At 41.6% G+C, this 18,385-nt stretch overlaps 1 protein-coding gene across 1 annotated transcript in view; it reads right to left on the reverse strand.

Annotated features, from left to right (window-relative positions):
• Window positions 1-18,385, reverse strand: part of LOC139910028 (protocadherin-15-like) — a 141,370-nt gene that overhangs the window by 21,097 nt on the left and 101,888 nt on the right. Inside the window, exons 26-34 of the mRNA XM_071897215.2 lie at window positions 15,390-15,499; window positions 14,775-14,927; window positions 12,890-13,017; window positions 9,250-9,480; window positions 8,772-8,860; window positions 7,007-7,183; window positions 5,961-6,179; window positions 4,339-4,347; window positions 3,488-3,598 (exon numbers count right to left, since the gene is read on the reverse strand). Of these exons, the coding sequence (XP_071753316.2) occupies window positions 3,488-3,598; window positions 4,339-4,347; window positions 5,961-6,179; window positions 7,007-7,183; window positions 8,772-8,860; window positions 9,250-9,480; window positions 12,890-13,017; window positions 14,775-14,927; window positions 15,390-15,499 (1,227 nt within the window). The remainder of the gene's footprint in view (window positions 1-3,487; window positions 3,599-4,338; window positions 4,348-5,960; window positions 6,180-7,006; window positions 7,184-8,771; window positions 8,861-9,249; window positions 9,481-12,889; window positions 13,018-14,774; window positions 14,928-15,389; window positions 15,500-18,385) is intronic.

Consider the following 18,385-nt stretch of genomic DNA (forward strand, 5'->3'; position numbering starts at 1 on the left):
GGGAAAGAAGAGTGATGAAATGATGGCAAAGTGTGATGTTATGCCCTTTAAAGTTGTGAAAGAAAAGAGCTCGTCAGTGGGAAAAGGTGTTTGGACATTGGAAAGAAATTAGAGTGGAAGAGTATTGGAACAGTCAAGCGAAATCAGTTAATTTTGCTGAAACAACTGGCATTTGTCAAGAATGTTTTCAGCATTTATATATCCTGGGAAGGTTGGCTGAGCACAAATGCAGTTTCTCAGCAATGCCTGGCTCACTTTTATTATTCACATTCACACCTGGGCGTTGCCTAGTACAGCCACAGCCAACAGTCTACTGTTGTCCAATAAAGAGCTTTACTAGAGTAGTTGGGGGTTAGTGCCTTGCACATGGGAGAGCATTTCTCACTTTCCACACCCTGTCTGGGATTCCAACTGGCAACCTTCCAGTCAAAAGTAATTTTTTCTAAACCCTAAGGTGTTGCCACCTCAGCGTTTGCACAAGATAAAGAATCAATAGAAAACAGTCTGTACTTTGTCTCACATACATCTGTTGATCAGAAATACAAGTCTTGTAAGTTTAACTAACTAAGCAGTTACATGAAAAGAAGAAAAAAACAAAAACTTTATCCACAAATCACTATATACCCATTTTGGAAAAATCATTGGTTAAAGTTTAAAGGATACAGCCTGTAAAAGTGGTTCCATTTTGAACTTAAGTTACCTTTTATCCTTGACAAAACACTATAATTTGCGAGAAGACTGCCTGTGCTATGCTAATGTCAAATGCTAATGTCAAATGCCTGCTGATTAAGACCGTTATTATGTGTCAGTATGGAAAAAAATGTGAATCTCATGCATTCTGAAGTCAGTTTTAAAAGTCATTTACTTGCCTCATTATACAAACAGCAACTGACGAAGAAAGAATATTTAACTTAAATTAAAGAATGAACTTTAACCAATTAGGCCTCGGGATTTTTTTCCCATTCTACATAATACTCATGAATTAGTTAATACATTTCATCCTACTCAGTATAACTATTTCATGGTACACTGCTCTAGTGCTCTAGACACACAGGATACACACAGCTGCAACCATACTGCATGCTTAGCTGAGTGTACTGTATGCACGTACTGTAACAACTGAATGCTGAATGTATATTTGTAGAGTGACATTTACACTGTAATCTACTATCCATTGTGTATAGTAGATAACTATAACATTTTTATTTAATAAGAAACACGGGAAGGTATATTCCTCGCATCTAGTTAGAGACAGAACACAAGTGTTGGCCGCAGCATGTGTTTGTCAGTGTGTGTTGCTAACTAACATTAACACGTCTTTAAAATAACACCCTCCACATTTAATGTGTTGCTAATAATAAGCTAAAGAACAGTTAATTTTCAAAGGTAATTGAAAATAGACATTAAAACCCAAGCCTGTCAAGAGAACAGCCAAAGGTAATTAAAAGAAAAAAAAAAACTCCTCAAAAATCAGTCTACTGAGCAGTTTGATAATGGACCTTAATTATGAATGTGCAAACCTTTGCACTTTGCCAGGTTTTATATTCTGTTGGGGGTATTTAGCCCCTACAAGATAGCAGTGATATGTAATGTACACACACAAAATCCCTTACTGCTTACTTTGCACACACACACACACACACACACACACACACACAGAGCAGAGACTTCACCAGCCACAATTAAACTGCTCAGCAGCTTATCAATAGAATTAATTATCGCCCAGGGTGGTCCTTATAAATTACTGGCTGCATTTATTTCAATTATCTCATATCCAAGTTCATTTCCGCACACATTTTTCAGAGGATCGTTTGGGCTGGCTAGTCAAATGTGCAGCATCTCATGTGTGCGCGTACACACACACACACACACACACACACACACACACACACACACACACACACACTTGGAAATCCCTTTTTGTCATTTGGAGATAGTTCCTACCATCTTGCATATGAATTGCCATCATGTTAATGGGAGTGGGGAAGCATATCAAGGACGGACAGGAAACCGGTGATGCATGTAATGCTGATAAGAGTTCCTCTCAACTTCTTCTTAACGCTCCAGAAAAGAATTATAAATGAACTATCTGTGTATTGCCTTGAGTGAGTGAGTGAGTGAGTGTCTGAGTGAGTGTCTGAGTGGGTGTGTGTGCGCGTGTGCATGCGTGCGTGTATTTTAACTTTGAGATAAAACTTAAAACAGTGTCTCCACAAACAGTCACTGTTACACTCTTGTTTAACCAAGCTAACACCAATCAAACCAGTGGAAATTGGCAAAAGGCTAAATTAAACAGAGAATTTGCTAGAATACACACAGAAACAGAGAAGCTAACTAATGACCATCTATATTGCCTCAAATTACTGCCCATGGGCCAGATTAGTGACACTAGATTTTCAAAAATAAATAAACTGTGAAGCATCCATTCCCAAAACTGATATTGCAGTCTACTGTGGAGGCTCATCTAACAAAATATAACCTGTTTTTAGACTGCGACCCTACAAGCCTGCCGTATTTCACTCAGCTTCCGTTGGGAGGCTTTGCCAACAACTGTTAACCTTTCCACAACCCACCTTTGGGTTCTGAGCTGCTCTCTGGACCACAGAATCGACTGACCTTGTCACCCTTTGTGAATTAATTTGAAGCGCTTGCTGCAAGTTGTCATTCAGGCGACCACAGGGTAAATCAAACAGACAGAAATCCTTATTCATCCTATGTGCGTTCAACTTGCTTAACTGTAAAAAAAAAAAATTCTCCAACCCTTGTCCCCCTAGTTAACTATACAGCCTCGTTTCATTTAACATGCCCTGTTTCTGTGTTTTACTTCACTTATTGTGATTTGATGATTTAATGTACTATGCATTGCTGCAAGCCACAAAATCCATTAGGCACAATGGAAATGCTGAAGCGAACTTGAGCGATTGCACTCATGTGAATATTTTTCTGTGGGCGGATCGCTGACCTTCATTTTCTCTCCGGTAAAGTGAGGACATTGGTATGCAAAACAACAGGGAAAATGACCAGGGACAAGTCGAATGCCCCTGAACTTTGTGTAGATAAAAATGCGGGGCTTATCCACAACTGCTAATGCATTCAACAATCAGAGCTTTGTTTGGTGTTAGTGTGATGCAGGGTTATGTGCCTGGCCGTGATTAATCCAAGAGTGTCTTCTTTACATAATGTTATCGGTCTCGCCGGCCACTGATGTGAACTGTTAAACGAAGTACAGGGGATGTTTCGAGGCTACAGAAAAGTTCTGGTCTGTAGGGAATCAAGGAGGTAGAAACATCACTGGCAGAAGTGTTTTCCAAAGTCTGGGTGAGAAGCCATAGTTAAAATGTGAGCAGATTTGATGCTCTGCACACCACAACGCTCCCAAAGCTGGAGAGGCACACTGCTTAAGCTTAAGTTCAATAGCCGGAGAAATGTGCGCTAATGCTTCTGCTTTGGCTCATCAATGTGATTGCCACTTTAACGCTTCACTTACATGGCGTTGTCGCCCAGCTCTTCGTACAGGTTGTTGGCAGTGCCTGCTCCGGGTTTGCCCGTCGGCAGCGCCATCTGGATACGGGCTGTTTTGGCACACTCCGCCTGACGCCTGGACACACAGCGGAGAGAAAACACACAGAGTTAGTTTGGAAAGTAGTTAAAAAGGTCATGATGAGAGTTTGGTGGCCTTATAGATCATCCTGGAACCAAGTGGACTGAAGGTTTGATCTCTGCAAGATGCATCCATCCCTGTCAGAGTGTGCTTGAGCAAAACACCCTCCACCCGGACCCCAAACACCCACCTATACATAGTGAATATTTCAACAATATCCCAATATACTTAAATTTTACAACAGTATACTTTTTGCTATCCTATATTTTTTATTTGCATTCTTTATACCCAGCTATTTTATCCTCAGTGTCTGTGTCGCTCTTTCCACTGCCTGAAAAAAGGCAGCCAACTGGTGTGGGCTGTCTTGTCCAGTCAGTATCATTACATTATGACAGGGAATTGCTATATCATACGTACACACACACACACACACACACACACACACACACACCACGTGTACACACATTTTGCACACAAAGTTTACAAATACTAATAAAATATACTACTCAAGTAAATATACTAATATACTAATAAAAAGCAGCAGTCTTGGGACTACACATTTCTTTTTTCCAAGTTATTCAGTATTCATTTGTTTGATTCCTGTTTCACTTCCCTTCCTGATCTCATCCATTACATCGTACAATGGAGTGAGAAACAGATTTATCACAATGAAAGGTGTTTAAGACAGCAACGACAACATTAATATTTTAGTGCGGGAATATGAAAACAATACTCACTCTTTGAACCTGGTGGTGATGGACACAGCAGATGAGAGAGAGAGAGAGAGGGAGAGAGAGAGGGAGGGAGAGAGAGAGAGAGAGAGAGAGAGAAATTAGCCATTACTTGAATCATAAATCACACAGTACCTCTTGTTAGCGAGCTTCCTCCATTGTAATTCAAAAGCAAAGTTTGACAATTGGTCTTCATTACTGCCATTTAACAATATGATAAGACTAGTGATTATGATGCAAATGATTATCACTCCTTATCCTTACACTCTCTTTTCCTCTTTACCTCTCCCTCTCCTTTCTTCTCTGCTCTGCTCCTCACTTAACACTTCTCCTCTCCTTTCCTCTGACTGATAACTATGGCCCATCTGTCGTTACTTGTCTCCCTTTCTCCTCAGCAGGATGAGAAGCTCTCTCCAAAATGCACTGATCCGGTTTTAATTTGTGTGTGTGTGTGTGTGTGTGTGTGCTTGGGAGACGGTTGAAATGAATGGCCTTTCACGGTGCTTAGCTAAACAAACTATTAGAATTGGCACTGTGGGATATGCTGCCATGCTGAATCATCAAGAGAACTGATTGGGCTAGGTGATAAAATGATAAATAGTGTTAAACAACATCCTGTGGGAGAGACAGTGTCAAGTTTGTCTGTCTCTCTATTTATTTGTCCGATTGGCTGCATACTGTATCTCTCCGTTTATTTGTCTGTATGTCTGTCTATCCGCCTCTAAGTGAACTATCCGTCTGCCTCTCTTGACTCGTTCTCTTTCTACTCATTAAATATCTGCTTGTTGACTATCTTTTTATCTGTGTCTGTTAACTTCTGTTTGCCTCCCTTACTCTTTATTTATTGAGCGTGCCTTCATAAGGAAAAACATTTCACTATTTCACATACGTTTGAATATAACTGTACTGCAGGTTGTTATTTTTCTTTATCAAACACGTTGTGAGGAAAAAAAAACTTTCCTTATAGGTCCTTAAGTTTCCTAAAATGGCTTGTTAGCATTCCTCATTGAAACCATGAGGCAGAACTAGCTGCACACGTCCAACACATTACTATCCACTTATTGCTCATACTTACTGTCAATAAGCGATAATACTTAGGAGTATGTTTAGCTTTCTTTTACACTTTTCAAGCATGCATGATTACTCTAGGGAATATTTGTTAAATGTCTTTCATTGTTGGACTTGCTGCAGTATTGGGAATCTGGGAATTTAAACTTGTTCTAGAGTTGCACTCATTGAACGTTGCTCTGGATGACATCATCAAGTGTCACTTAAATGCCTAAATGCTCATTTTACCTACCATTTAGTTGTAGGAATAGAGTTTGGTCACCTTTTCAAATTGACATAAATCTTGAGGACTTATACTCATGGTATATATCATATTAAGCTGTATCAAAATGATGCAAGATATGCAAATAGGAAAGAAAACATAAAGTAATGTTTCACTGAAGTATAAATGTTTTCTGATTATGTAGGTGGCTGTGATGCCTTATGATAACTGATTGGAGGTCATGGTTTACACACGTTTTTTTTAGACATCACTGCTTGAATGCCAATGTCAAACTTCCCTACTTAAATCCAAAAATGTGTCCAAAATCCAAAAGTGACTCCAGAGAAGCCATACTCACTGTCTGTAAGTGATAATGACGATCAATATAGCGGGGACACAGCAGATGATGATGATGACTGCCAGAGCCAGCAGCGCCCCCTCTGTGTAGCCCACAGTCTGGACAGCTTTCTTCACGCTGGTCACCACTTCAGGGGTTCGGATCTCCAGGATCCGCCCGCCGGGGGGGAGGAAGGGCTTGAACTCCTTGTTGATGTCCAGCAGTTTACCATCAAGGAATCTGTGGACCGCAAACACAATGGTGTCTCTTACTCTTTGTTACCGAGTCCATCTGAATTCAGCAGCAAACACCCCACACTAACCACGATTACTGAGTAGGAGTGATGCCTGACAACATCAACGGACAGCCACAAGCAAGTGTGTGTGTGTGTGTGTGTGTGTGTGTGTGTGACAGTGAATGGCAGAACTGCCTGCCAGTTAGATGTCAAACAGTTAGCCATGTAGCAAATCAGTCAATCAGTCAGCAAGACAGCCAGTTTAAGCTAAAACAGAATAGAACACCCTAAACTCTCTCACTCTCTCTCTCACGCACACACACACACACACACACACACACACACACACTTGTGCTGTTCTACTTTCAAATCTGTTAAGCTGAATTCTATTCATTTGTTTCCTAACTCCTCACCCCTAAAGCGAGTCCTAGTTAAAGTGAAGACTGACTAAATGTCCTCATTTTGGTTCTACCAAGGGGCTACAACAACACACACGCACACACACACACACTTTGGAGGACTTTAATCCAGAACTTTTTATGAAGTAATTTCATGAGGGTAAAAGCCCTTAATGAAAATCGTAGCAGGCGTGTCGCATAACCTTCACCTGAATGGGTGCACTGCCCAAAACTACAAACTGGCTTCTACTGTGAAAAGTGAGAAACCATGAAAAACCAAGGGAATGGCAGCACTCCAAAAACCCTAATTGAGGTTAATTAATTAATTAACTGCGACTAATTGAGGTTAAGTCCTGTCACAGTTTTTGGAATAGGTTCATTGGAGTGCCGCCATTCCCAAGTTTTTTACATGGATTCGTTGGTGAAGTCCTTACTTGTAGAGCTCCTGTCTTGATATCGCTCTATTCGTCAGCGGGTCGATAGCGTAAACCATCAGGTCTGACTTGGAGTAGTCTTCCTGTTCCAATCCATCGCCGTGACGATGGGGCCCGATGGTCTCCACAACAACCTTGGCCCCCGGTATCTGCTCCTGGACGTAGCGTTCCAAAATACTGAGACCGGGGGATAATGGGGGTGGAGAGTGGGGGAGAAAGGGATAAACAGAGGGAGAGAGAGTAAGGCATTTCAAATGATCATCTATTCTACTGTTTGGCACTGTCTTGCTGTCTTATGTGCTTTGGCCCTGTTCTATTGTTTTAAATCATGACACAAGCTTTTTTAAAGGTGCTACTGTATGTGTAGCAGTTTTAAACACCAATATATCATTGTCAAATGAGCTGTGATACCTTGGAATATCTACCGTTAATAAGAGAGAGAGAGAGAGAGAGAGAGAGAGAGAGAGAGAGAGAGAGAGAGAGAGAGAGAGAGAGAGGGGTAGTGGCAGGTGCAAAAGAGGATTTAATAGATTCTGAGGAAAAAGAAAGTATTCGACAAATCACTTCCATTTGAACACCCAGCGGATGCTATACACGCACATACATACATACACACACACACATTTATGGACACACACATATGTACTCTGTACCGTATAAACATATGCATGGACACGTACACAAATGCACAAGTCCAAGCTCTCACACTCTGCTCACACACACACTACAATTTTTATTTTTCTTCCCGCCAGCTACTGTAGAAAGACAGACGACATGCTGTGCGGTATTGATTCCTGTCCCACCAGAAACACCTACTCACAGCAGGAATGGTCCCATTGAGAGGTGAGTGTTTGTGTGTGTGTGTGTGTGTGTGTGTGTGATGTTAAGTGCCCTAAAGCATCATTATGAAGTTATATGTATGAGGCAAGATGGATGAAAGCAACAACTTGTCAACTGGTGCAGAGAGGCCTACTGGTGAGTCATGGGGGAAGGTGAAGTGAGTCTGTACATGGCAAAAATGTCTATTATGATGAATAATTTATTCTTGTATTAAGTCTTAAAGTCTTCATAGTCTTCACACCACAACAGTTAGTCCTTCAATTTCTCCACTACATTAGCAGGGACATCATTTGATCTGTAACTGTGGGGTAGCAGTGGCGGTCGGGAGTATTTTTGGGGGTTTTGATATCAGGTCCGTCCCTGTTCAGGTCCCAGTGTTGGTTCTAGTTCAGGTTACAGCGCTAGAACTTTGTCTTACTGGGACACTTGATGAAAGCACACTGTGATAAAAGTACTATACTTATAATTGTTTGTGCTTTTTATGATGCCTTGTTGATTTCCCACTGTCCCATTTTCCCCACAGCAGCAATTGTGGTTTGAGTGTTTGCTTGTTTAATCCATTTTAAAAAATCCCTTCCTTTCTTCCAGACCTTAATTTCAATACAGTGTATATTGACAGTAATTGGGCAATATGTCTGTTAACTTGGCCTTATCTACCTCTACCAGACATTAAATTATGAAGTTTTCAATATTCTTACTGACTTTCCATACTTGCATAGCAACCACCCACAAAGACAGATGTAAATATGCTGACAGTGACAGTGTGTGTTGGAGCATTTATTTTTTCAAGGTGAGTGGGCAATGTTTTCTTTAATGAGACAATAGGAAGACTTCGAGGGCTACAGAGTAGGTGAGACAGAGGAAAGAAGAGAAGAAGAGGCGTCCTGTAGTCGTGAGTGGAGAGGTAGATAATAGAGTATGTTACCTGAGCAGCTGGTCCTTGTTTTTCTCCACAACAGTTGGAGGGACGTTGTATACGACCACCTGCATGTCCAGCTGGTTCACCACTGACACCTAGAAAGCAGAAAAAAACATTGGTAAAACTCTTTTAAACATTTAAATTGAGCCAAACTCTACTTTTTAAGTTGTGATTTATTTCAAAAAACCCATCAAACAACACCTAAATCATTTGAAAATAATTATTATACATTCCAAAGCAATTACGCTTGAAACCAGTGACAACATCTTGACATTGTTTTGACAGATATACTTTAACCTGAATCAAGGACATCCTTGAAGCAACATAAATTGCATTGGAATAAAGTGAAATCATCTCACCCCACTTGTTTTAAGGAAAACAAGGTATTAACGATGAATACAAGATGAAATGACTTGTAAAATGGTTGGACCTAAAGGAAACGACTAAAATCCTGCCACAAATGTCCAGAATCAAATCTGCTCACCACTATCTCTGCCTTGCTTCTGAATCCTTGGCCGTAGTTGTCCGTGGCGACAACCTCAAACTTAAAGTACGACCTCCTCATGTTGCGGTACATGATGGCCGTCTTCACCACGCCGCTGTACGGTTCGATGATGAAGCCGTCTTTGCTGTCTTTACCGTCTTTACCGGCAGGGGGGCGAATGATCAACCGGTACAACATAGAACTGTAGTTCCCCGTGTCTTTGTCCATGGCCTGAGAAGAGAATAAAGAGATAAAGATTGTAGTGTATTGTATATAAAGAGAGAGAAATAGACAAATAACGAAAGAGAGGCAGAGAAAGCCAAAAATTGGAATTATTAGATGGCATCACTCTTATAATAATCATCATAACAATACTGTCATGATCATCCCAATCATCATAATCAATACTATTATCAATGTTATCATCATCACAACCAATGCTATCATCAATGTCATCATTGACATTATCATAATAACCAATACCATCATCTATTCTACACCATGATCATCATCACCGTTTTTTCACACATTATCCCTGTCATGATGATGAGGCTGATCATCACGGTCCTCCACCTCATCATCATCATCATCATCATCATCCTCATGATTCCAGGTGTTGGGGCGATGGAAATCTATTATGCAGCTGATCAGTAAGCAGCATTTTCACGCTTACTGATCAGTTCATGATTGAGATATCCTTCCAATCTCACTAGTGTCCTCAGTCTGAGTTATGATGGTCCCTGGTCTTGGGAACACACACCAAGTGGCCACACCATGTCATAGCTTGTTACATTTCCAAGATCATTTGCTTTTGGGGAAAACCCGCCCCGAGACTTTTTTTATGTAGTACTCCAAATCAGCAGAAGGGGGCGAAGTGGTGCTTTGAGCTGTATACAGGTCCATTCATCTATTCTGTCATCCTGGCTAACTATCAACTCTCTGTCTCTCCCTCCTTCACACACTCAGGCACACCTCTCACATGCACACACACACACGCGCGCGCACACACACACACACACACACACACACAAACTCCGGAAGACATTGATTCATGGCCGGTTCCTTACGAGAAGGGCAGGCAGCATAGACTACAGATTTAGCTCTGAGACACCCACCACATCAAAAGTAACACTGAGATAGGACGGAACAAAAATAGTATTTTCTTATAGCCAGTGAACAAGTGTGTGAACATGAAGGAAGGAAGGAAGGAAAGAAGGAAGGAAGGAGGGAAGGGTGGGAGGAAGAGGAGAGGGAGGGACAGTTTGTAAAGTACAGATCTAGCATTTTGAGCTCCTCATGCTGAAAGTTTGGATAACTTCCCAGCAATACATTGATACAATCAGCAATACGAACCTGTCCAGAATATCAAATAAAAGCATAAGCAGTGAGTAGAGTATTGAATTCTTTCTGTGGTAAGCAGGATAAAGTTTGACTTCACAATTCCACTATCCTCCCCATCAGGTACTCTATTCACCACCAAGATTAAAAACCCTGTCAGTATCCCTTTATGAACTCTAGGATAATATAACAACAATATAAAATATGAATAATACATATGAATACCGTATATTTACATAGCACCTAAGTTAAGTTAGTAAGTGCTGTAGAAATTACAGTACTTTTAAAGCTCCCCCTCCCCCAAGCGATTTCACCAACAATTACAATTTATTTTCAAGCAAACCTTGCAGCAAAGCTAATTTGGAAGCCAAAATAAAAGCAACCACCTTGATTCCCCTGCTGCACACCTGAGCCGCATTTAAACTGGAGGTTTTTTATATGAACCATTTTCACAGGAGCTTAGTGTTTTGAATGGGGCGACGATGTCAGTGGAGGAGAGAATGGGAGTAAAAGGGGATGGTGGGATGGTAGTAGAGAATGAATAGAGGTGGGGAAAGAGGAGGGAAGGGCTGAAGAAAAGGAAGGAGGAGGGATGCAAGGAGATATTGGATGTCGCTGATTGCGTCTGCGTTGGTTATGTGCCGAAAAGTGACAGAAACTTCTTGGGAAGACAAAACGTGACAGAAATTGGTTTGGAAGAACAAAAGAGACTGCGGGTGAAGAGTGTGTTTGACGGTGCTGATGCGAGGCTGATCTGCAATCTAATCAATATCTGTGTTCTGGGGGACGAAAAGACGGATGGACCCATGCACGTGCACTCAAACACGTGCCCTCCTAAGGCAGGACGGCCCCGTACTCAAATATATACACACACACATATATGCAGCCATGGGCATGCACACATACACAAATGCAAACACACACAAATCATTAAGCCAATGTGTGTGCTTCAGACAGATGTGATGGAGTTAGTTCTACTTGAGCAAAACCACTGAAAACGAGTGTGTCTGTCTGCCAATCTGTCCATCTTTCCATCCATTCACCTGCTGCATCCATCCATCTATCCATCCATGAATCTTGTATGCCTTCCCTGCCTTCCTGTGTCCAGTCAGCTCGTCTCTCAGCGGGACATCGCTTCTCTTTACCATCAATTCTACCCCTTCTCTCCATCTTCCAGCTCTCCTCCCTCTCTCCCTGCGGTGCGCTCGTCTACCAGCAGGCTATTAGTTCTTTTTCCTCGGTCTGTTAAACTATTTAAAGAGGTCAGATGACTGCAGAGTAGATTACTGTAAACCAGCTCCAGCCAAAGCTAGTCTTAATTAACACTGAAAATCTATATGCAAACACACGCTTGGTGTCCGTAGCATTGCAAAACAGGGCACATTTGAGTTTTGAATCTGACTTATGCCCTTTGCCGCATGTCCTCCCTTCTCTCTCTCTCTCATCTGTCCTATCACTCTTCACTGTGTATGATGAAGCAGAAATGTCTAAAAATGATCTTAAAAATTTGATGACATTTTTTTCTACCAGAGACCCTACCAGAAACTCTTGTGGCATCCAGGCTCATTAAAACACATTGCTACTTCTGAGATGGGGGCTGAAACAGAGCAGCCCCGTGACCCATTTCGGGTCCTGAACTGCATTTACATAATACAAGAGTCACTCAAGTTGTTTACAACAATGTAAAATTCTTTCAAATTACGTAAAAGAAAGGGAGAGGGAAACAACAAGTGACAAAGAAAGATAGAGGGATATAGATCAATCCATAGATAGATAGATAGATGTTGAGAGAGAGACACACAGAGAGAGAGACACACACAGAGAGAGAGAGAGAGAGAGAGAGAGAGAGAGAGAGAGAGAGAGAGAGAGAGAGAGAGAGAGAGATAGACAGAATAATCTTACCACTTAATCTTATTACCTAGTGGACTTTTGGATTAGCTCCATTTAGAGAGACAAGTTTGGCCAGCCATCAACACACACACACACACACACACACACACACACGCACACGCACACGCACACGCACACGCGCACGCGCACGCGCACACGCACACGCACACGCACACACACACACACACACACACACACACACACACACACACACATAATCAGAGCTATTACACACATGTAGAACTACACTGAGCTCAGCTAAATTTTGGGTTAGAGGGGTTACATTTTTGACAAAGTCATTAACAATTTGAGTCCCACATTAACAAACGTGATGTGCCCTTGAGCATGGCACATGCACCAAGAACTGGTGTGTGCGCTAAGATTGTGTGTGTGTGTGTGTGTTCATTTGTACCTGTACTTTCAAGACAGAGGTGAATGTTTTGGCGTCCTCTGCAACCCCTCCAATGTAGAGCGGTTTGGTGAAAACTGGTGGGTGGTCGTTCTCGTCACGGATATCAATCACCACCTTGGCTGTGTTGGCTAGGGGGGAGACACATACACACACACACAATTTACACATTTTGCACACACGGTTACATATATAGAACAACGTATTTCCAGAGCATAACAAATGCAAACAGTAGCATAAGGGAGCATCTGTGGATCACATAATTGCATGTAGCCTGGTTGCATAATGAATTTGCGTTGCACTTTTTGAAACAGAAACACAAAGTGCTTTACACACAACAAAGAAACAATAAATAAAAGTCAATGAGATAATCAGCAAACAATAAAAAAGGCAAGACATGAATTTAAAATCTAATCATGTTAAAGAGGAATATAGTGGACAAATCATATAAGTGAGAAACAAATCCAGTCTGTCAATAAGCTTCCTTCAGCAGGGATAGGGAGTGTCACAACATCACTGTAGAAAATCAAGTGGGATATAAGAGACATTCTACAATATATAAGGGTTTACATAGCGACCAAGAAATTGGGAAGCTAAGTAATGAATGTATTGGTTGTTGGCTCCATTCCCAGTACTTGCAGGAAGTTACAGTAGCCTATATTCCAGCTGTGAGGCATCTCAGGTGTCCACCAAAATTAACTTTTGCAGAGATACAATAATTCCTATAGAGGTGTTTCGAACACTTCTATATAATCATATAAAACTGCACAAAACACCTCTTTCAAATGACCAAAATGGAATGTAAATCTAACTCAACCAAGCATACATATTCATTATGTTTCCTGTCAGTACAAGACAAAAACATTCTGCCAATGATCTTCTGTCATTCATATTCAATGAATGTGACTGGAAATGAGCAATCTTATCTGGTCAAAAACAAGGCAATGGTTTTGAATCACACCCACGCAAATCTTCACCGAAATACGTCTTCGAAAAACCAAGCTTTTTAAAAGGATGAGTCATATGTCAGAAAGCAAGAGCAAATCCCAAGATGGAAGAAGTTTTTGCTCAAAGAAAGGCAAAAAACTAAAATAAAAAATCAACAAACAATAAGTTTGTCAGAAGGAAAAAAAAAAAGCGTAGGCAAAAATTAGTCTGCAACAGTCATCCTTAGACACCATACCAAAACATCTTTTTACAATTCCACCCTTCACTTGAGTTAGAAAACCAGATTAACACATTGTTAAAATCATATTGATTTGTTAGCTGATTAAAATGCATGGTGAAAAGAATTGAAGGAGATTTGCTAATGACTAGAATGATGTGTAGTTTTAATCCCTGTGGAACGCTTAAATTCAAACACTTTCCATGGAATGAGCACAGCATGTGGTAAACACTATAATTAAAGAACAAAGGAGAAACGCAGAGAGCTGAAAATCAATTAAGAAGAATTTTTAGAAGGAAGAGAGAGAGGAGGAAGAGAGAGAGAGAGAGAGAGAGAGAGAGAGAGAGACAGAGAGGAGAGGGGGGGAAAGTAGGAACAAGGCAGGGCAAGAAGAAAGGAGGCAAAGAAAGAGATAGAGAGGAAGGGGGGGAGGGAGTGTCTAATTAGAGAAATTTACACTTCAGTTATAATTTCAATTAAAACCATGAAACTTGTTTTGGTTGGTCTGCCCTCCCACTCACAATCTAAGAAAACAAAAGTATGTTTTTATGGATGGAGAGGGAGGATAAAAGTAGACGATAAAGACAGTCTGAAAGAAAGGAAGAAGTACACAAAGAAAAGAAAGTGAAAGAAAGAGAGTAGCAGAAAACACTGGTGGGTGAAGATTGTTCATATACACACACACACACACACACACACACACACACACACACACACACTTACTCTTGGAGGGAGCTCGAGGGTTGGAGTCTCTCTCATGGAGAGTCTCCAACATGGAGTCCGCCTCCACCTTTAGAACGTAACCGGCATTGGTTTCATAGTCCAGGAGCTTGGCAGTGGAAATCACTCCTGTAGTGTCATTTAATGTGAATACACCTGGAGAGGGAGAGATGGAGGGGGGGGGGGGGGGGGGGGGGGGGGTAGAGGTCAAAGGGGGAACAGAGAGGGGGGGGGGGTAGAGGTCAAAGCGGGAACAGAGAGTGATACACTCACACACAAACAGCCTGATGAGCACCTGAACCCCAATAACTCAATATCACCCCATAACAAAGTTTCCCATATATTAGCCTTGGTTTGTAACAGTTGGAGGAGACTGGGCAGAGAGGAGATTGGGAGCTGAGACACTATTATGCAAGAGCAAGAAAAGCGCTGTCTAGGGATTTGTTTTGTTTCTTGCAAGGTGGCAGTAGCTCCCAAAAAGGCAAAAAAAAAAAAAAAAAAGGTTGCTCATTGGTTGCACCATCCATCATCTGTGTTCCTCCATGGCCAGACTGTGGAGCCAACATGGCAGCAGCTGAAAACTACAGCGGGCAATCTGGGTGTATATGCAGCTCTCACCTCCCTCGTTGCCCTCGATGATGGAGTAGATCATAGTTTGATTGACAGCAGAAGCCAGGATGACTCCCACTGTGGTTCCAACTGGAGCCTCCTCACTCACTGGAGGAAACCTGGGAATCAGTCAATCAATCAATATCAACTGAGATGAAATTAATTATGCATACACACACTGTAGACCTACTTTCTTTCTGGGGTTGACTGTGATTTGACGAGTTCAAATCAACTGAGTTAAAACTGTCAAATGTGTCAAACTCTTTCACACTGACAGCTTCCTGTACCTTTACTTTCCCCAAAAGCTACAGTACATGATGTCAGATGATGTCACCTCAGTAAGGCTGATGCACATATTATGTTTGAATATACATAGATAAATAGATATATGTGATTTAGTATGATCCAGTGCATTTGGAACAAGAATTCTGACATCATCAATCGTCTGCCAAATAGTGGAATTAAACCGTCAACAGACTTCAAAGGGAAAGCAGGCAACTTCTCCAACATATTTTTCTCAAATCTGGCATTTAATTACTTCGGAGCAGTGGGTCCATGGCCACCACTCTCTTGCTGTCAAGCTTGTGTTTTTGCCCACCTGCCCCTCATCGAGGCTGGTGGGCATTTTTCCCTGCTTACAGACCTGACAGATTTTCCCCAAATCTGGCAACTCTCAAATTTCCAACAGATTTCACTCCATTAAACAAACCCAGTTCAGTCATTAGGCCAACCGTCACAGCTGGCTAAACATTATAACATGGGCTACCAACTGGCTAAGTTATCAACTTATCACAACGTGATAAATGGGGCTCTTGGAGAGAGTATAATGAGTGTGTGTGTGCGTGTGTGTGTGTGTGTAATGTGAGTACTGTGTGTGCATCTGCTTCTGTGAACAAGTGTGTAAGCTGCTGATTTCTAACATCCCCCCTCAAAGTGTGTGTGTATGCTGTGTGGTGTGTGTTCCTGTACATGTGTGCATGTGTGTACGTGCGCACATGCATGTGTGTTTGTGTGTGAGTGTTAACACCCAGCCGAGTTAAGATGCTTCCCTGACCAGCTGCTCTATCCAGAACATTCCTATTAAGAGTCACAAGCAAACATGTAGTTAATATGAAATTTATGGAGCGAATATGGCTTTAAAAAAAACGAAATTCTGCTGGTTGATGGAACATTAGGATAAGAGTGTTTAAATTGTCAGCAGCACTTCAAATAAAGGACATCTCCTTAAAAAAAAAGAGAATACTTGGCCTGTTGTACAGCCAAACAACAATTCTCAAAGCTTCTCTATAAACATTTAGCATTAGCAGTGGCTAACATGTCTTTTTCTCCCGCAATTACCAAAGAGCCAAACAGGTTATGACTTCACCTGGGCCACAGGCTACTGTCAGGACAAATAATAATCTTAATATAACATGAAAATACAGGAATTTCCATTTGATAGACATATTACTGTTGTCAGATACAAAACAAATATGTCTAAAAAAAGCCCCCCAAAAAATCAGGGATGAAGAAAAGAAAGCATTTGTTTTCATTGACACCCATGTTTTTTTTGTTTTTTTTTCAAACTACTCATTCACAGCTTAGTATTGTAAAAGGTTTCAGAGGCAGAAGCTGCATGAAACTCACTCAACATGTAAATGACCACACAAAGTTGCCGTTCAGTAAGAAAATGAAAAACTCCCAAACTGCAGTTGTGTGTGTTTTTTTTCCACAACAGCAGATATATGGTCCATCAGTAAATTTGGGTTTTTGTTGGATGTGCAATAAATTATAAACACAGAATTATTTTATCCCTCTTCTCTCCCTCTGCCATATCTTTCTTCCTCCCTCTCTCACTTCAACCCTTCCTCTCCCTCTCCTCTCTCCCTCTTTCCCTCCATTGATATTTATCTCCTCTCTTCCCCACTAATTCCTCCATTCCTCTCTTACCGTCTCCCTCTCTCTTTCTCTCCATCCATTTCGGTCTCTATTTCTCCTTCCCTCCTTCCCTAACACCCCCCCTCCCCCCTCCCTCCTTCCTCCAGGCATCAGCTTCCAGCCAAAATCCCAGCAGGCTTCAGCTACAATGGCTATCCATTCCTCCATCCCTCTCTCCCTCTTTAGCTACAATTCCTACTTGACAGGGGTGAAGGAGCACAATGGAGCGAACACACACACACACACACACACACACACACACACACACACAGAGAGAGAGGCACAGGAACTGGTACACGTGCGTACGCATACACAAACATACAGACACAATTACTTGTATGGGACACATTTACAGGCATACAAATGCACACAAACACACACGACTCCATGCACATGTTCATGTCTTAGTACAGATAACACACACATACACACACACACACACACACACACACACACACACACACACACAGCTCATTATCTAGCCAGTAATCCCCCTCCTGTGCTCTCTCCAATCATTGCTGTCCTGACACCCTAACTACAGCAAGCTGGGCTGCTACTGATAACAACACACACACACACACACACACACACACACACACACACACACACACACGCTGGACGCACATATACAGACTGAATATAGGTTATGAACCTATGGTAGGACACATCTACACAGGGCTGTGACAGTGTTCATAGTGTCTGGGTTCAGCAGTGTGAAGGGACAGATGGAATAATGAGGACAGTGATAGATAGTGGCAATGATACACTCCGCTCCATGGCTCTTTCTCTCAGTCACTCTCATTCTCTCACTCTCTCTATCTCAGTCATTATGTTTTTCTCTTTTTTGTCAATCTCTTTCAGCCTCTCTTTCTTTATGATAAATTCTCTTCCCCTCTCATCCTTATTCTTTCTCTGTGTCTCCTCAAGCCCACTCTCTGCTTCTCCCAATTTCTTTCTTTCTTTCTCTCATTCTGATTGTTTCCCTTCTTTCAATCTCTCTCTCTCTCTCTCTCTCTCTCTCTCCCTCTGTGTGTGTGTGTGTCTCTCTCTCTCTCTCTCTCTCTCTCTCTCTTTGTCTATATCAAACT

This window comes from Centroberyx gerrardi, chromosome 20 (assembly GCF_048128805.1).
Source record: "Centroberyx gerrardi isolate f3 chromosome 20, fCenGer3.hap1.cur.20231027, whole genome shotgun sequence".
Taxonomy (NCBI): Eukaryota; Metazoa; Chordata; class Actinopteri; order Beryciformes; family Berycidae; genus Centroberyx; species Centroberyx gerrardi.